Genomic DNA, 20,585 nt, shown 5'->3' with positions numbered 1-20,585 from the left:
CTTAAACACTGTGCCATCTCTCCAGCCTTTTGTTTTTCCTTCCTTGAGGTACAGTCTCACTCTAGCCCAGACTGACTTGGAATTCACTATGTAGTCTCAGGGTGGCCTTGAATTCACGACAATCCTCCTACCTCTGCCTCCCGAGTGCTGGGATTAAAGGCGTGTGCCACCTCTCCTGGCTTCCTCCTGATCATTCTGCTTCCAACCCCCTCACGTGCCAGAATTAAAGCCGTGCCACAACACATCCAGTCATTTGTTTGGTTTTTGAATGGGGTCTCAACTCAGCCCTTTAGGCTGGCCTGGAACTACAAAGATCATGGCAATACTCCTGAATCAGCCTCCCAATGCTGAGATTACAGATGTAAACCATCATCCTGCCTTGGAGCACTTGAATTAGATGAATTTCCCACAAAAGGAAACAACAGATGCCGAGAGAAAATACTTGGCTCCTTACATCTTGATCAATGGCTGGACTTCGGTTTATCTAACACTTATGCTTTGACCCATGGGACCTGTCTGATTTGCCAAAGCAATTCGAGAAAAATCAAACTCAAACTGACTTTCAGATGTTATTCAGAGTAAACACACCACTTGAATCCAGTGAGCGAAGACACATGTCTTTTAGCATAATTTAAATATGAATGTAGTAAACCTACCTTTTTATTTTTTAATGGTTTTTTGAGGTGGGATCTCACTCTAGCCCAGACTGACCTGGAATTCGCTTTGTAGTCTCAGGATGGCCTCCAAATCAAGGCCATCCTCCTACACCTGCCTTCCCAATACTGGGATTAAAGGGGTTTGTCACCATGCCTGGCTTTAGAAAAACTATTTTAAAATACTACTTCCTGGGCTGGAGAGATGGCTTAGCGGTTAAGCGCTTGCCTATGAAGTCTAAGGACCCGGTTCGAGGCTCAGTTCCCCAGGTCCCACATTAGCCAGATGCACAAGGGGGTGCACGCGTCTGGAGTTCGTTTGCGGAGGCTGGAAGCCCTGGAGCGCCCATTCTCTCTCTCTCCCTCTATCTGTCTTTCTCTCTGTTTCTGTCGCTCTCAAATAAATAAATTAAAAATTAAAAAAAAAATACTACTTCCTGGTCTGGAGAGATGGCCCATTCACTCTCTTTCTATCTGACCCCTTAAGTAAATAAATGAATTATATATATATATATATATTTTTTTTTTTTTTTTAGCAAGGGTTTGGCCTGGATATCCGTGACCTCACAGTGCCTGACACTACCTACACAAGACCATCATAATAGGAGGAAAAGATCATGACATCAAGATAAAAGAGACTGATTGAAAGGGGGAGGGCATATGATGGAGAATGGAGTTTCAAAGGGGAAAGTGGGGGGGAGGGAGGGCATTACCATGGGATATTGTTTACAATCATGGAGGTTGTTAATAATTTTTTTTAAAAAGCAAAGGTTAGACCGGGCGTGGTGGTGCACGCCTTTAATTCCAGCACTCCAGAGGCAGAGGTAGGAGGATCCTTGTGTGTTCAAGGCCACCCTGAGACTCCATAGTGAATTCCAGGTCAGCCTGAGCAAGAGTGAAACCCTACCTCGAAAAACAAAACAAAACAAAAAGCAAAAGTTAAATTTAAGTTCCTGACTTGACTGCACGTTATCAACAAACTGATAGGCCACTTTTCTTGACAAATACCAAAATTTCCTTTAAGTTATTTGATTGTTGTTTTGAAAAGATTGAGTTTTAAGTACCATGCAGTTTTTGTGTTTTGTTTTTTTTTTTAAAGAAGCTTTTTTTTTTTTTTGATTTTTCAAGGTAGGGTCTCACTCTAACCCAGGCTGACCTAGAATTCACTATGGAGTCTCAGGGTAGCCTCGAACTCATGGCAATCCTCCTCCTCTGCCTCCTGAGTGCTGGGATTGAAGGTGTGCACCACTAAACCCAGCTATTTTTTTTTTTTTTTTTAAGAAAGAACCTTACTTGGAAAAACTGTAGAGCCACATTCCACCATTTATAAACACAAGCAGTGTTTTGGTGTTCAGTTCCTAAAATCTAAAAAAAATTGTCTCCTTATGTACTCTTACAAGTTGGAGCTCAACCAAGATAATTACATAATCTACTTCTGGAATTTTCCTTTAAAATGTGAAAGACCCAAGCCAAGTGTGGTGGTGCACACCTTTAATCCTAGCACTCGGGAGGCTGAGGCAGGAGGAATGCCACGAGTTTGAGGCTACCATAAGACTGCACAGTGAATTCCAGGTCAGCCTGGGCTAGAGCGAGACCCTACCTTGAAAAACAAAAACAAACTGATGCTCAGAAGAGATGGTTTAGCAGCTAAGGTACTTGCCAGCAAAGCCAAAGGACCCAGGATTGAGTCCCTAGGAAGTACATAAACCAGATGCACAAGATGGCGCATGCATCTTAAGTTTATTTGCGGTGGCTTGTGGCCCTGGTGCACCCATTCTGTCTCTCTGTGTCTCTTTCTCTCTAGCTTTCAAATAAATAAAATAATAATAAATTTTAAAAGCTGGATTAACAGGGCTGAGAGAGGGCTCAGCACCTTGCAAAGCCTAATGGCCCAAGTTCAATTCCCCTGGCCATCCAAGTAAAGACAGACAGACAGACATTCATATCCAGCAGAAACAGCCCCTACATGAGCATGTGTGTGTGTGTGCACATACACAGAAATGCAAATAAGTTAAAAAAAATTTTGAGAGAGAAAAAAAAGGCAGAGGGAGGGAGAGAGAATGGATGAGCCAGGGCCTTTCAGCTGCTGTGAACCAACTCCAGACACGTGTGCCCCCTTGTGCACATGTGTGACACTGCACACTGGCATCACTGTGCATCTGACTACATGGGACCTGGAGACTCGAACATGTATGCTTAGGCTTCTCAGGTAAGTACCTTAACCATTAATCCATCTCTCCAGGCCTCAATGAATACTTTTTTTTTTTTTTTTTTTTTTTTGGTTTTTCGAGGTAGGATCTCACTCTAGCCCAGGCTGACCTGGAATTCACTCTATTCTCAGGGTGGCCTCAAACTCACGGAGATCCTCCTACCTCTGTCTCCCAAGTGCTGGGATTAAAGGTGTGTACCACCATGCTCAGCTTAATGAATACATTTTTAAATCCTGAATTTATCATTATACATTTAGTCCCAGAAATGCTCCACAAATGCCAAACTTAAGGAAGTTCTATGGTGCATTTGCTGAATATACGGAATACCACCATTCCAGGTTTATATTCAAATTGAGTACAGCATTAGGCACTCATAAAACAAACAAACAAAAAAAATTCAGCTTGACATGGTGATGCACACCTTTAACCCCAGCACAAAAATATTTATTTATTTATTTATTTATAAAATTTTCATAGTAAGACAAGACTCAATGCTTTAACACAACTTAACATACAGACGGCATCCAAGGCAAGTTAAGTCTATGATACACTTCCAAATGTTTTTTTATCCTTTTTTTTTTTTTTTTTTTTTTGAGAGAAAGTGAAAGAAAGAATTGGCATGCCAGGGCCTCCAACCACTGCAATCAAACTCCAGACACATATGCCACCTTATGTGCATGCATCACCTGTGCATCTGGCTTATGTGGGACCAGGAGAGTTGAACATGGTTCCTTAAGACTTCACAGGCAAGCATCTCAACCACTAAGCCATCTCTCCAGCCCCCAAATTTTAATCTGTGAATAAAGAGATACAGAGAGAGAGAGGGAGAGAAAGAGAGAGAGAGAGGGAACAGGTGCACCAGGGCCTCCAGTCACTGCAAACTAACTCCAGATGCATGCATCACTTTGTATATCTGGCTTATGTGGATACTGGGGAATGGAACCAAGGCCAGTAGGTTTTGCAGACAAGTGCCTTAACCACTGAACCACTGATCCAGCCCCCAAGTTTCCCCCCCCCCCCAAGGTAGTCTCATTCTGGTGGTCCAGCCTGACCTGGAATTCACTATGTACTCTCAGGGTGGCCTCGAACTCAGTGATCCTCCTACCTCTGCCTCCTGAGTGCTGGGATTAAAGGCATGTGTCACCATGCCCAGCAAGTGTTTTTTTCAGACAGAGAGAAAGAGAGAAAGAATGGGTATTCCAGGGCTTCCAGCCACTGCAAACAAACTCCAGATGCATGCACCACCTTGTGCATCTGGCTTTTGTGGGTCCTAGGGAAGCAAACTGAGGTCCTTTGGCTTTGCAGGCAAGTGCCTTAACCGCTAAGCACTTGCTTGTGAAGCCTAAGGACCCCAGTTCAAGGCTCGATTCCCTAGGACCCACGTTGGCCAGATGCACAAAGGGGCGCACATGTCTGGAGTTTGTTTGCAGTGGCTGGAGGCCCTGGCACACCCATTCTCTCTCTCTCTTTCTGCCTCTGTCTGTGGCTCTTAAATAATTAAAATAAAAACAAAAACAACAAAAAGTTTATTTGCACATGTACGTGTGTGTATGGGTATTCAAAGGTCTGCCACTAAAAGGAATGTACATCTGGCTTTATATGGGTGCTGGGGATCTGAACCCTGGGCCTGCAGACCTTACAAGCAAGTGCCTTTAACTGCTAAGCTATTTCTCCAGCCCCCAAGTGCTTCTTTTTTTCCTTTGTTTTGAAATAGGGTCTCATCTAGCCCAGGCTTACCTGGCCCTCATTCTGTAGTCCCAGGCTGGTCTTGAACACATGGTCATTTTACCTCTGGTTTCCAAGTGTTGAGATTAAAGGTATGCATCACCATGCCCGGTCCAAGTATTTCATTATTTTTTAATTAAATTTTTTAATATTTATTTTTTCTATCTATCCATCCATCTATCTATCTATCTATCTATCTATCTATCTATCTATCTATCTATCTATCAATAGATAGATGTTTATTTTTATTTATTTATTTGACAGCGACAGAGAGAAAGAGACAGAGAGAGAGAATGGGCGTGCCAGGGCCTCCAGCCACAGCAAACGAACTCCAGATGCATACGCCACCTTGTGCATCTGGCTTACATGGGTCCTGGGGAATCGAGCCTTGAACCGGGGTCCTGAGGCTTCACAGGCAAGCGCTTAACCACTAAGCTATCTCTCCAGCCTTAATTTAAACTTTATTGAGGTAGGGTCTCACTCTAGCTCAGGCTGGCCTAGAACTCTGAAGATCCAGGCTGTCCTGGAACCCACAGTGATACTCCTACCTCTGCCTCCCAAGTGCAGGCACCAAAGGCATACGCTACCACGCCCAGCAGTAAGTGGCTTTTATTTTTTGATTTGGCTTTTCCAGGTAGGGTCTCACTCTAGCCCAGGCTGGCATGGATCTCACTCTGTAGTTCCAGGCCGTCCTCTAACAGCAACCTTCCCACCTCTGCCTTCCAAGTGCTGGGATTAAAGGTGTGTGTCACCATGCCCAGCTTTAAAATAAGTTTTTTGTTTGTTTGTTTGTTTACTTATTTGGGAGCAACAGAGAGAAAGAGGCAGGGGGGAAGGGAGAGAATGGCACACCAGGGCCTCTAGCCACTGCAAATGAACTCCAGATGTGTGCGCTCCCTTGTGCATCTGGCTAATGTGGGTCCTGGGGAATCGAGCCTCAAAACAGAGTCCTTAGGCTTCATAGGCAAGCGCTTAATCACGAAGTCATCTCCCCAGCCCTAAAATATTTTTTGAAAAGAATATTAAGTATTAATACTGGGCTAGAGAGATGGCTTGGTGGTTAAGGTGCTTGCCTGTAAAGCTGAAGGACCCAGGTTCGATTCCACATGACCCATGTAAACCACATGCACAAGGTGGCACTGGAGTTCATTTGTAGCAGCTAGAGGCTTTGGCATGCCCATTCTTTCGCCCTCAAATAAAAATTTTATATATATATATTAAAAATACTGGTATGAGCCGAGCATGGTGGCATACGCCTTTAATCCCAGAACTCAGGAGGCAGAGGTAGGAGGATTGCTGAAAGTACAAGGCCATCCTGGGACTACATAGTGAAATCCAGGTCAGCCTGAGCTAGAGTGAGACCCTACATCTAAAAACAACAACAACAAAAAGATATGATTTCAATTCTAAGAATAAGGATTCTTGCCAAGCAAGGTGACTCATGCCTGTAATCCCCATGAGTTCCAGGCCAGTGTGAGCTACAAAGTTAGTGTCTGTCTTTCTGTCTCACTCAAAAGAAACAAGGATTCACAAAGTGGCACAAGTGTCTGGAGTTCATTTGCAGTGGCAGGAAGCCCTGGCACACCCATATTCTCTCTCTCTCTCTTTCTCTCTATCCATTCAACTATCTATCTGTCTTTTTCTTACTTTCTCAAATAAATAAATGAAAATTTCAAAAAAGAGAAAAACAAGGATTCTAATGGAAGTCTTAGCTACAGCAATAAGACAAGACACACAAACACAAGTGATACAAATAGGAAAGGAAGAAGTGAAGTTAACAGTTACAGATGATATGAGTTTACACATAACAGACTTTACCAGCAAGCTGTTAGAGCTGATAAACACTTCCAGTAAAGTAGCAGGATACAAAATTAATACACAGAAATCAGTAGTCTTCCAAATACCAATAACAGACATGCTGAGCATAACATCAGGGAAGCACTCCCATTCACAAGTATGTCAAAAGAATGAAGTATCTTAGAATAAGCCTAACCAAGGAAATGAAGATCTAGATATACAATGAAAAAAAAAAAAAGATCTATACAATGAAAAATTCAAAACACCTAAGAGAAAACTGAAGACACCAGGAAATGGAAAGACATCCCATGTTCATAGATTGGAAGAATCAATATTGTACAAATGTCTACCTTAGTTGGGCGTGGTGGTGCATGCCTTTAATCCTAGAACTCTGGAGGCACAGGTAAGAGGATCAATGGGAGTTCAAGGCTACCCTGAGACTACATAGTGAATTCCAGGTCAGCCTGGCTAGACTGACCCTACCTTGAAAAACCACACACACAAAAATGTCTAACTTACCAAAAGCAATCTACAGATTTAATGCAATCCCCACCAAAATTCCAATGATGTTCTTCACTGAAATAGAAAAAAAACATGTCTAAAATTCTTTTTGAAGCACAAAAAAAACCTTAAATAGCCAAAGCAATTCTGAACAACAAAAGTAAGGCTGGAGGTATCACCATATCTAATTTAAAGAAATATTACAGAGTCGTAGTAAAAACAGAGTGGTACTGGCACCAAAAAAAAAAAAAAAAAAAAAAAAACCAGGCACATAGACCAATGAAGCAGATTAGAAGACCCAAATGTACCCAGACAGCTACAGCCACATGATTTTTGACACAAAGGCCAAAAATATTCACTGGTGACAAGATAGCCTCTTTAACAAATAATACTGGGAAAACTTGTTATCTATATGTAGAAGGTTGAAACCTGATCCTTATCTCTTTCCATTCACAAGAATCAAGTCCAAATGGACCTTAATATCAGACCTGAAACTGTGATACTGCTAGAGAAAAAAGTGGGAGAAACCCTTCAACATATTAGTCTTGGCAAAGACTTTCTGAATACAACCCCAATTGCTTAGGAAATAAAACCACAGATCAACCACTGGGATCTCATGAAATTACAAATCTTTTGTACAGCAAAGGACACTGTGAATACAGCAAACAAACAACCTACAGAATGACAAAATATTTGCCAGCTATACATTTGACCGAGGATTAATATCCAGGAGGTATACAAAGAACTTAAAAAAACTAAACAATATGAAAGCAGCCGGACATGGTGGAGCATGCCTTTAATCCCAGCACTCAGGAGGCAAAAGTAAGACTGCCATGAGTTCAAGGCTACCCTGGGACTCCACAGCGAATTCCAGGTCAGCCTGGGATAGAGCAAGACCCTACCTGGAAAAAGAAAAGAAATCAAGCAACCCAGTTTAAAAAGGGGCTACAAACTGAATACAGTTCTCAAAGGAACAAATACAAATGGCCAATAAATACGTAAAAACATGTTGTACATTCTTAGCCATCAGGGGTATGCAAATTAAAACTCCTTTGAGATTCCAGTTTACACTGTCAGAATGGCTATCATCAAGAAAACAAATGACAATAAATGCCGGGGAGGATGTGGGGTGTTATGGAGACATTCTCATCTATGTTTTTTGCTGCTCCACTCACAGTAGCTAGGAAATGGAACCAGCACAGGTGCTCATCAACTGATGGACAGTGAAGATGTGTCACATTTACACAATGGTGTTTTAATCAGCAGTAAATAAAAACGAATTTTTCAGGGAAAAGGATGGTCTGGAAAAGATTCTAAGTGAGGTATCCAAGTCTCGGAACGTTAAATGTGGCATGTTCTCTCTCATATGTGGAACATAGCCTCAAATGCTTACATTTCTACGTGAGGTGGAGTACAAGTCTGTAGTAGAGGCCAAGAAGCTCGAAGGGTAGGGAGAAGGAGCAAAGATATGTAAAAGGAGGAGGAACAGAATAGTGAGGGTGAGATGATCTAAGTAGGGTCAGGAGAGGAGGGGGTAGGAGAAAGGTTACTCAAAATACAGTTGTTGAAGGCTGGGCATGGTGGCACATGTCTTTAATCCCAGCACTTGGGAGGCAGAAGTAGGAGGATCACTGTGAGTTCAAGGCCACCCTGAGAATACATAGTTAATTCCAGGTCAGCCTGGGCCAGAGTGAAATCCTACCTCAAAAACAACAACAACAAAATACAGTTGTTGTGAATAAATCAAATGGAAACCTATTTCTTCACTAATTAACACATATGCTAAAAAACAGTGGGGGGGGCATCCTGGGGGGATGGCTTAGTGGTTAAGGCGTTTGCCTGCAAAGCCAAAGGACCCAGGTTTGATTACCCAAGACCCACGTTAGACAGATGCACAAGGGGGTGCACATGTCTGGAATTTGTTTGCAGTGGTTGGAGGCCCTGGCACACCCATTCTCTCCCTTTTTCTCTGTCAAATAAATAAATAAGCAAATAAATAAAGAGTGTGAGGGTAGGTAAGCACAGATTGTTCCGATGCCCCCAAAACATTACAGGTTATTGCCAAGGCTCTTGGCTGCCCACCAGAATTAGAAGGTAAGACCCTATTGCTAAAGATTCCTATAGCTTGAGAATCAAGCTGGAGCTGTGCTGGAAACCTATTACCTGAAAAGAGCTATGCAACACAGCTTCTGAGAGGAGAAAAGTCATTAATGGTCTTAGCCAGCAGTGGATTCTGCAAGCATTAGGGTTGGCCAGCCAGGCTAAATGTACCACTAAAGCAACGGTGACATGTCTATTTTGAGGGAAACCAACTATCTCTGATTAGATTTGAGGCCTGCTCCATGGGAGGGAATTCATGCCTAGTACTGAAAACATTAAAATCCTATGGCTGAGGAAGGTCTCCTACTACTGTTATGTGGCTAAATGGATATATTATGACCACCAAACTGCTCTCTAAACATTTATATTTATGCCCATATATTAGTGCTATTCTCACTTTATTTTTCTTCTTTTGAGAGAGAGATAAAGAGGCAGAGACAGAGAGAGAGAATGGGCACGCCAGAGCCTTTCAGCTGCTGTGAACAAACTCCAGGCATGCGCCCCTTGTGTGCATGTGCGACATTGCATGCTTGCATCACTGGCTCCATGAGACCGGGAGGTTCAAACATGCATTCTTAGGCTTCACAGGCAAGCACCTTAACCACTAAGCCACCTCTCTAGCCCTACTCTTACCTCTCATTTTTATTAGAAAAGCTTCTCTTCACATGGCACCAACCACTGGGAAGATGTGCTGAGAAGCAACTGCCTCCAAGGCTCACAGTCCATTTTGGAAAAGGCGACAGAAAGAATATAAAAACCAAAGGAAGGGTAGGACTGCTTACAATGCTGGCATCCAGACACCAAGTGGCCTTGATATTCATGACAGTGGCTGACACTACCTACACAAGACCTGCATAGCAGGAGGGGAAAAATGATGGCATCAAAATAGATGAGAGACTACTTGGAAAGAAGGGATTCAGTGGAGGGGGGATTTGAGAGGCAGAAAAGGGGAGTACTGTTAGGGGCTTAGGATCATGATATATTGTCTATATTTACAAAAGTTGTCAATAAAACATTAAAAAAAGGTGTGGTGGCACACGCCTTTAATCCCAGCACTTGGGAGGCAGAGGTAGGAGGATCGCTGTTAGAGGCAACCCTGAGATTAAATTCCAGGTCAACCTGGGCTAGAGTAAAACCCGCCTCGAAAAACCAAAAGAAAAAAAAAAAGAGGGGCTGAGGAGATGGCTCAGTGATTAAAGGTGCTTACATGCAAAGCCTGCCAGCCTTGGTTCCACTCCCAGGCTGCCCACATAAATCAGAAAACTGGCACAAGCATCAAGCATTTGTTTGCATTGGCAAGAGGCTCTGGCATGCCCATACAAACAAAAACACACACATACATAAATATTAAAACTTTGAAGGGGAGGGGGAAATGCCAAAGAATAACCCGGTCTGATAGCACAAATCTGTAATTCCAGCTATTCAAGAGGCTGAAGCAGGAGTATCAAAAGTCTAATAGTTGGGGCTGGAGGGATGGCTTAGTGGTTAAGACATTTGCCTGCAAAGCCAAAGGACCCAGGTTTGATTCCCCAGAACCAACATTAGCCAGATGCACAAGCAGGCACATGCAATTAGAGTTCCTTTGTAGGGGCTGGAGACACTGGCATGCCCATTCTCTCTCCCTCCCCCTCTTTCTCTGTCAAATAAATATATTAAAAAAGTAAAATATTTTTTTAAAGTCCCAGGTTTGTATGGCCTACAGTTTAAGATTAGCCTGAGTAACTTAGTGAGATCCTGTCTCCAAATTAAAAAGAAAAGAAGAAAGGGCTGGGGCTGTAGCTCAGGGGTACAGTGGCCTAGCATTTCTGAAATCGTGGGTTGGATCCCCCCACGCCCACAAAACAAAACAAAACAAAACAAAAAGCTTTTTTCTTTTGTTTCAGACAGACTGGCTTCGAATTTACCAACTACCCAGTAGCCAAGGATGACCTTAAACACATGATCTCCCTGCCTCTACTTCCCAAGCACTGGGTTACCTATGTGCACCATCATGTCCAACTGAATTCTCAGGTTCTAAACAAAGCCACTCATCAATCTCTTGGGACCTGTAGTCCACTAGCAGGCGAAGAGAGTGAGGATCAGTCATGAGGAAAACAGTCACAGAGACAGCATGGAAGAAAGCAGGGTTGGGAGGGCTGAGGAAGAGAAGAATACATCACCAACTATGAATCCAACTTACTTTGGGAGTTCTTTGTCTTGAAGGGATCCCATCAAGTGTAGCAATGGCATCCTTATCTTGTTTCAGCATTGTATAACACTCTGCCATTTTGTATTTCACTTCAATTTCAGATGGAAGACACTGGGAGACAATGAAAATATCCCTTCAAAATATGGTCTCTGCCAGCATAGTAGCATACACCTTTAACCCCAGTACTCAGGGATTAAAGGCAGAGGCTGAGATAGGAGAATCTTCATGAGTATGAGGCCAACCAAGGTTACAGAGTGAGTTCCAAGTCAACAATTTGCTTCAAAACACCAATTAGCAAATAAATACAAATGTTAAAAAGTAAGTAAGCCAGGCATGGTAACACACACCTTTAATCCCAGCACTCTGGAGGCACAAGTAAGAGGATCACTGTGAGTTCAAGGCCACCCTAAGACTACAGAGTGAATTCCAGGTCAGCCTGGGCTACAGTGAGATCCTACCTCAAAAAAAAAAAAAAAAAAAAAAAAAAAGGGAAAAAAGTGAATAAATACAACAAATCTTAAAGAAAATAAAATCTATACTCAGCATGGTGTGGTGGCATATGCCTTTAATACCAGTACTCGGCAGGCAAAGGTAAGAGGCTCACTGTGAGTTCAAGGCCAGCCTGCAAATACAGAGTGAATTCTAAGCCAGCCTGAGCTAGAGTAAGACCGTACCTCCAAACAAAAGGGATAGGTGGGGGGTGGGGCTAGAGAAATGGTTTAGCAGTTAAAGCACTTGCCTATAAAGCCTAAGGACCCAGGTTTAATTCCCCCAAAACCACATAAACCAGATGCACATAGTGGCACATGCTTCTGGAGTTTCTACATAGTGAATTCCAAGTGAGCCTTGACCAGAGTTAAGACCCTACCTTGAAAACCTCGAAACCCCTCTCGAAAAAAGGGGGGTGTGAGAGAGATGATCTAGCAGTTAAGATATTTGCCTGCGAAGCCTAAGAAACCAGGTTCGATTCCCCAGCACCTATGTAAGACAGATGCATATGGTGGTGTATGTGTCTGGAGTTTGTTTGCAGTGGCTAGAGGCCCTGGTGTGCCCACTCTCTCTCTGTGTCCCTTTCTCTGTCTCTTAAATAAATAAATAAATAAATAAGCAAACAAACTTTAAAAAATCTATCCACCAATATTTATAGTAGCATTTTTCATGCACAATAATCAGGAAAATTAAATGCCCATGAACCTATAAAATGATAAACAAAATGCAGCATGTTCACACGAAGGACTATAATTTGGCAGTAACAAGAAATGAAGAACTCATTCATGCTATAACAGAGCAACTAGCCCTGAATAAATTATTTTAACACAAACACAAAACTCTTACCTGGCTCTGTGGAGTAGATGCAGAATTTCCTGTTGAAGGTCTCACTTTAGAAGTTTTACTGAGGGCTTTTTTCTGCTGTAAAGCCATGGTGTACTTACTCACAGCATTACGGTACTCCTTATCATGAAAGAGAGAATCTGCATGATACACCAAAAGCTGGTACTTCTGAGATGGGGAGAATAGCTCCCTAGAAGACAAACAGTGTAGACACTATATGAGTTATTTGAGAAGGTTAGAAAGAAGACCCTGGAACTGACCTAAGCCTAGCACAGAACCTTACTGTGGGTCACATATATATGGCTGAGGGTAGGAGGATTACTATGAATCCAAAGCCAGTCTCAGCTACAGAGCGAGTTCCAGATCTGCCTGTACAAAGATGAAACCCCGCCTCAAAAAAAAAGGGCCTGGCATGGTCGTTAATCCCAGCACTCAGGAGGCAGAGGTAGAAGGATCACCGTAAGTTCAAAGCCACCCTGAAACTACATAGTGAATTCCAGGTCAGCCTGAGCTAGAAAAAAAAGTGCCAACTGATGTAATGGTGGCATGCTTATTATGGAGAAAACCAACTGCTCTCTAATTGTATTTGAGACCTTATATGGAAAACCCAACCAAAGACTAACATTAGGGAGTCCACAAGCCCTAGAGGGATAAGATGCGACTGTTGTTTGGCTAAATGGATATAATGTGCCTACCAAACTGCCCTCTAAATATTTATGTTCACACCCATATGTTAATGCTACTCTCACTTTTAGTCAGAGAAGCAGAATTCTCTTTACAGAGGGAGGTGACCACTAGGGTAACTAAAAAATGCCATAGTCCATATAAGCATCTAAAAAAATGTTCTACATCCCCAGTCATCAGGGAAATGCAGATTAAAACTATGTTGAGATTCCATCTCACTATTGTCCGACTGGCTACCATCAGGAAAACAAATCACCATAAATGCTGGCGAGGATGTGGAAAAAGAGGATCCCTTCTACATTGTTGGTGGGAATGCAATCTGGTCCAGCCATAGTGGAAATCAGTGTGGAGATTCCTAAGATAGCTAAAAGTAGATCTACCATATGGCCCAGCTATAGCACTCCTAGGCATATATCCTAAGGACTCATCTCATTACCTTAGAGATACTTGCTCAACTATGTTTACTGCCACTCAATTCACAATAGCTGGGAAATGGAACCAGCCTAGATGTCCATCAGCTGATGAGTGGATAATGAAGATATGGCACATTTACACAATGGAGTTCTACTCAGCAGTAAAGAAAAATGAAGTGATGAAATTTGCAGAAAAATGGATGGATCTGGAAAGGATTATATACTAAGTGAGGTAACCCAGGCCCAGAAAGCCAAGCATCACATGTTCTCTCTCATATGTGGATCCTAGCTACAGATGGTTAGGCTTCAGTGTGAGAAGGAAAAAACTCAGTAGCAAAGGCCAATAAACTAGAAAAGAGATATAAAGGGAAGAGAAAGGAAGCAAGGGAGGTACTTAATTGTATATATGTAAGTAGAAGAATAGATTAATGGGGGTGAAAAGGCCCAAAGTAAGGTCAGGGGAAGAGATAGAATAAAGGAAAGGTGGAGGGAGGGCTAATCAAAATCTAAGAGGATATAAATAAATCATATGGAAACCTACTTTTGTGGACAATGGAACACTCAAGAGCCATAGATGGTTGCTAGAAAATTTTCAGTGCCAGGGATGGGAGACCTTCAGTGAGTTGTTGGCTAGGGAGGACCCTGATGCCCCCAAAACATTATAGGCCATTGCTGAAGCCCTTGGTTTCCCACCGGGAATAGATGGTAAGACCCTATTGCTGAAGACTCCACATACTTGGGCTGCAAGGCCACTGAGAAATCATGCTGGAACTGAACTGATAATGTCCTCCATGTAGACCAGCTGACAGAAAGCTGGAAGGAGCCATTCTGCATGCAGTTCAATAGGAGAAAGAGAAATCACCAAAGATACTCAACAGTGGACACTGAAAGCCTTATTTGGCCAGCCAGGCCAAATGAGCCAACCGGTGCAATAGTGGCACATCTGTCATGGTGGAAACCAACTGCCCTCTAATTGGACTGGAGGCCTGCTCCATGGGAGGGAATACATCCCTGATACTGAAAACTTAAAACAGGGGTAGTCATGAGCCCTAGGGGTATAAAGTCTGCTGCTGTCTGGCTAAATGTATGTACTATGCTTATCAAACTGTCCAGTAACCACTTCTCTTAATGTTCATACCCTTATATTAATGCTACTCTCACTTTGAGTAGAGAATCTTCTCTTTTCAGATGGCAGTGACCTTGGGATGACTCGGAAGGTATCATGGTGGAGGAAAGAAGTGACCACAGGGCTCAGTACTCCAACATCTCTATTGCACCTTCCAAGGCTCAGGGTCTAATGAGGAAGAGGTGGTGCAAAGAATGTAAGAGCCAAAGGAAAGGTAAGACTCCTTACAACCTGCTCCCTCCAGACACAAAATGGCCTGGATATCCATGACCTCATAGTACCTGACACTACCTACACAAGACCATAATAATAGGAGAAAAAGATGATGACATCAAAATGAGAGAGAGAGATTGACATGGGGAGGGGATATGATGGAGAATGGAGTTTCAAAGGGGAAAGTGGGGGGAGGAAGGGTATTACTACAGGATATTTTTTGTAATCATGGAAGTTGTTAATAAAAATTTGGAAAAAAATCAAAGTGGAAGTATCGGACAAAGTTGGAGATCAGAGAGGGTCTAAGAGATATATGAGGTGAAACCTCAACCAGCAGACAATGCAGAGCAAGTAGTAGAAACAGATGCAAAGACCTGGCATTACAAATGGGCCTACCCCCTTGGTTTCCCACCAGGAATACATGGTAATACCTTATTGCTGAAGACTCCAAATACTTGGGCTACAAGTTCACTGAGAAATCCTGCTGGAGCCAGGCAAGGTGGCACACGCCTTTAATCCCAGCACTTGGAAGGCAGAAGTAGGATTGCCGTTTGTTTGAGGCCACCCTGAGACTACATTGTGAAATCCATGTCAGCCTGAGCTAGAGTGAGACCCTATCTCAAAAAAACGACCCCCCCCAAAAAAAAATTCTGCTGATGCTGAGCTGAAAACCTTCTCCATGCAGACCAGCTGACATAAAACTGGAAAAAGCCATGCTGCATACAGTTCAATGGGAGAGACAGAAATCACCAGTAAACATACTCAACAGTGGACACTGCAAGCCCTAAGTTTGGCCAGCTAGGCCAAATGAGCCAACCAGTGCAATAGTGGCAAGCCTGTTATGGGGGAAACCACCCGCTCTCTACTTGGACTGGAGGCCCACTCCATGATACGGAATACATCCCCGGCGCTGTAAACCTACAACAGGGCTAGTCATGAGTCCTAGGGGTGTAACACCTGCTGGTGTCTGGCTAAATGTATATATTATGCTCACCAAACTGCCAGTACGCACTTCTCTTAATGTTTATACCCATATATTAATGCTATTCTCACTTTTGTATAGAAAGCCTTCTCTTTTCAGATGGCAGTGCCCTTGGGATGACTCAAAAGGTACCATGGTGCTGAGAAGTGCCAAAGGAGTGCTCACCACTGAAATATCTATCACACCTTCCAAGGCTCAGGGTCCATTGCAGAAGAGGGGGCAAAAAGAATGTAAGATCCAAAACGTGCTCCTCCAGACACAAAATGGCCTGGATATCCATGACCTCACAATGCCTGACACCACCTACACAAGACCACCATGATAGTAGGAAAAGTTCATGACGGCAAAATAATAGAGACTGATTGAGAGGGAGAGGGGATAAGATAGTGTTTACAACTATGGAAGTTGTCAATAAAATAAAAACAAATAAGTAAAAATAAAATGGGCCTCCAGCTGGGGAGATGGCTCAGAGGTTGGAGGCGCCTGCTTTCAAAGCCCGACAGCCTGGGTTTGTTACCCTAGAACCCACATAAAGCCTGATGCATAAATGGGTGCATGCATCAGGAGTTCTTTTGCAGTGGCACGAGGGCCTGGTGCACCCATACCTTTCTTTCTCTAATCCGTATTTTAAGAAAAAAAAGAACTGGCTTGTGCACCTACGTAAGAGAAACCACGGCCAGAGGAGCAGGAGCACAGCGAGATGAAATCGGAGACAGGCCGCGGAGCCGCAGGAACGCAAAGGGGGACTGAGGAGGGAGGGAATTAGCCCTGACCCCTCGTGCCACTCCACCCAGCAAGGGGGTGCGCCGGATGAAGGGTGGGCCGAGGTGAGGGGGGCCGCCCCCTACTTGGGAGCGGGAAGCCGTCCACGTCAAATGCGAAGTGAAGGCAGGCAGGAAGTGTGTGAGAGGCAAGTGGACGTGCTGCAGGGCCGCTGCGCCCACCTCTGCACGCCACGTCCAGGGCGGGCAGGGGTCAGCGGCAGGGGCTCGCTCCGCCCGGAGACGCCCCGGGAGGCCGAGCCGGTCCCTACATGCACCTCGGCCTCGGCTCCCGCACCGCCCGCCCCACCCCGCGCGACTCACGGGTTGTTATTGCTCATTGTCAGCAAGAGGCTGCTGAGAAGCCGCACGTTGGAGTGCAGCCCCGCGGCCGCCATGTCCCGCACGTGGTCGATCACATTCATCCTGCCCCGCAAGCCCGCGGACGAGCGCCAGGCCCAGGCGGCACCGAGAGCCCGGGGAAGATCCGCGGGGAGATTCCAAGATGGCGGCGGCGCCGGGGTCCTTCGGGTCCACACGTGGCACCGCCCCCAAGGCCGTGGGTGACTACTGCAGTGCCTGAGGGGAAACAGCAGGTCCTGCGAAAGGGGGAAGAAGGGCAGGAAGAGGAGGTGGAGGAGGAGGAGGAAGAGAAAGAAGAAGAGGAGGAAGGAGAAAGAAAAGGAGAAGAAAGACAGCCCAAGATATTTTGTTTCTGGCTCTGCAACATTCTAACTTTCCACAATCAGAGTTCAATCACGTTTTAGACTCTAACATAAGTGTGGCTTTTTTCCCCTGAGAATTTCAGCTCTTACTAGCCTCCCCCCCCAAAAAAAAAAAGATCAAGTCTCACCCTGGCCCAGGCTGACCTGGAATTCACTTTGTAGTCTCAGGGTGGCCTCAAACTCACGGTGCTCCTCCTACCTCTGTCTCCCAAGGATGGGATTAAAGGCGTGCGCCAGCACGCACAGCTTGTTTGCCTACCTGCCTGCCCTTCTCCCTCGCCTCCCCGACCCTCCCCTTTAAAAACAGGTTCACTGAGTGCGCTGTAAGGGGCAGAGGGCTGGACAGTAACAATCTATATTCTTTTTCAAGGTAGGGTATTGCTGTAGCCCAGGCTGACCTGGAATTCACTATGTAGTCTCAAGATGGCCTCGAACTCACACCGATCTCCTACCTCTGCCTCCCGACTGCTGGGATTAAAGGCGTGCGCCACCACTCCCGGCTCCTTTTTCTTCGTAATAGCCATGTATTGGTAGAGTGTTTGCATGCACAAGGCCCTGGGTTTGATTCCTAGCATCACATAAACCAGATGTGGTGGTGCATGCCTGTAAGCCTAGCGCTCCAGAGATGGAAGGAGGATCAGAAATTCAAGGTCCCCTTCAGTTATGCAGCAATATGAGGCTAGTCTGGGTTACATGAGACCTTGATTTAAAAGAAGAAGAAGAGGAGGAGAAAAGAAGAGAAAAGGAAAGAAAGAAAACAAAAAGAGCTGGAGAAATGGCTTAACAGTTAAGGCGCTGGCTCACAAAGTCAATGGAACTCTGTTCAATTCCTCAGGACCTACATAAGCCACATGCACAAGGGGGCCATGCATCTGGAGTTCATTTGCAGTGGCTGGAAGCCCTGGCTCACTCGCTCGTGCTCTCTCTCTCTTATTCTGCTTCTTTCCCTCTCTCAAAAAATAAATAAAAATAATATAAAAATTTTAAAAAGACCATTTATGAGCTGAAGAGATGGCTCGGTGTTAAAAGAATTTGCTTACAAAGCCTGCCAGCTGGGTTCTTTCCTCAGTACCGGTGTAATGCCGGAGGCCCAAAATGGCACATGCAGCTGCAGTTCATTTGCAGTGGCAGGAGGCCCTAGTTCTTTCTCTCTTTCTCTCCACCTCTGACTCCTTTCTCTTTCTCAATTAAATAAATAAATAAATAATATTTTAAAAAACAAAACACAGATACTGAACTTGGGTTACACAGTAATATCCAACAAGGCAAGACAAGGCAACTCCTTCATGGACTCACTGTCAAAAGAACATTACTTTCAGCTGAGACGTGGTGGCACACATCTTTAATTCCAGCACTTAGGAGGCAGAGGTAGGAGGATCACTATGAGTTCAAGGCCACCCTGAGACTACATAGTGAACTCCAGGTCAGAGTGAGGGCTAGAGTGAGACCCTATCTTGAAAGAACTAAAAACAAACAAAAAAACCCCACTTCATCCAGGACTAGTGACATACACTTTTAGTCCCAACACTCAGGAGGCAGAGGTAGGAGGATCATCATGAGTTCAAGGCCAATCTGAAGGTACAGAGTGAGTTCCAAGTCAGTCTGGGCTTGAGTGAAACCCTGCTTCAGAAAACCAACCAACCAAACTAAAAACCCCATTAGAGGATCTGGAGAGATGGCTTGGAAATTAAAGTGCTTACTTGCAAAGCCTAATGACCTGGCTTCCATTCCCCAGTACCCTTGTAAAGCCACAAAGTGGTGCATGCATGTGGAGTTCATTTGCAGTGACTAGAGGCCCTGGCATGCCCATTCTCTTTCTATGGCTCTGTCTTACTTAGCTTGGAAGTAAATAAATAAAATTATTATTAGTAGTATTGAGGTAGGGTCTCACTCTAGCCCAGGCTGACCTGGAATTCACTATGTAGTCTCAGGGTGACCTCGAACTCACAGCAATCCACCTACCTCTGCCTCACTAGTGCTGGGATTAAAGGCGTGCGCCACCATGCTCAGCTCTCTAAAAATTTATTTTTTATTTGAGAGAGAAAGAGAGAGAATGGACACTCCAGGGCCCCTAGCCACTGAAAACGAACTCCAGACATGTGCACCAACTTGTGCATCTGGCTTATGTGGGTCCTGAGGAATCAAATCTGAGTCATTTGGCTTTGTAGTCAAGCACCTTAACTTCTTTTCTTTTTAATTATTTATTTATTTGAGAGCAACAGACGCAGAGAGAAAGACAGATAGAGGGAGAGAGAGAGAATGGGCGCGCCAGGGCTTCCAGCCTCTGCAAACGAACTCCAGACGTATGCGCCCCCTTGTGCATCTGGCTAACGTGGGACCTGGGGAACCGAGCCTCGAACCGGGGTCCTTAGGCTTCACAGGCAAGCGCTTAACCGCTAAGCCATCTCTCCAGCCTGCACCTTAACTTCTAAGCCATCTCTCCAACCCCACTTTTTATTAATAACTTACTATATTTATTGAGGGAAGTACAAAAACCAAGGAAAGGCACCCATGTGGCTACTGATCCCATGTAGTGGGCCTGGAAAATCCATGGAAAGAAAAGAGAGAAAAGAAAGTTCAAGGAGCCCTGCTATGTGGGGAGCTGGAGGGGATAAAGAACCCATGTGGAGAGTAAAGGCTAGGGGACCCTCCCAGCTGGGCCCGGGCCAAGCCAGCCAGGCCAGCTAAGGGAAAATTCACCCACAGCTGAAAGTTCCTAAGTGGTCAGAGAGCCTGCCCTCCCCTTGCAAAGGTATTTATGACCTTATAGTGGTGGGTTGACTTCTGGCTCAGGTGAACCAGAGGGACAGCTGGTTGGTTAGGGTCAGGGTCTGTCTCAGAAAGAGGCTAGCCCTGACACCACGTTCTGGGGGCTGAACTTGATCAATCACAATGTTTAAATCCTATGAAAGACCTTCCTCCCAGGAGGGGGTCCTGGTTATTTGTGGAAAAACAGGTCGAGGGAACCAGACAAGAGATAAGAAGTCAGATCAGGGCTGGAGAGATGGATTAGTGGTTAAGGCATTTACTTGTGAAGCCTAAGGACACATGTTCGAATCTCCAGGTCCCATGTAGCTAGACACAGTGATGCAAACATGCAATGTTGCACATGCACACAAGAGGGCACACACATCTGGAGTTCATTCACAGCAGCTGAAATGTCCTAGCGTGCCCA

General features: G+C 44.5%; 1 protein-coding gene across 2 annotated transcripts in view; it reads right to left on the bottom strand.

The window, feature by feature from the left end:
• The window catches only part of Anapc7 (anaphase promoting complex subunit 7), a 33,445-nt gene extending 16,244 nt beyond the window's left edge, over window positions 1–17,201 (bottom strand). Inside the window, exons 1-3 of one of the 2 annotated variants that reach the window (XM_004670996.2) lie at window positions 17,010–17,201; window positions 12,510–12,696; window positions 11,166–11,285 (exon numbers count right to left, since the gene is read on the bottom strand). In XM_004670996.2, the coding sequence (XP_004671053.1) occupies window positions 11,166–11,285; window positions 12,510–12,696; window positions 17,010–17,110 (408 nt within the window). In that variant the 5' untranslated portion in view covers window positions 17,111–17,201. Of the gene's footprint in view, window positions 1–11,165; window positions 11,286–12,509; window positions 12,697–16,584; window positions 16,827–17,009 lie in introns of those variants that run through there. The other variant, XM_045132908.1, reaches the window with a different exon arrangement.
• Between the last annotated feature and the right edge of the window lie 3,384 nt (window positions 17,202–20,585).

Source organism: Jaculus jaculus, chromosome 13 (assembly GCF_020740685.1).
Source record: "Jaculus jaculus isolate mJacJac1 chromosome 13, mJacJac1.mat.Y.cur, whole genome shotgun sequence".
In the NCBI taxonomy this organism is placed as follows: Eukaryota; Metazoa; Chordata; class Mammalia; order Rodentia; family Dipodidae; genus Jaculus; species Jaculus jaculus.
Note: the sequence above shows the minus strand (reverse complement) of the source record. Positions and strands in the feature narration are given on the sequence as shown.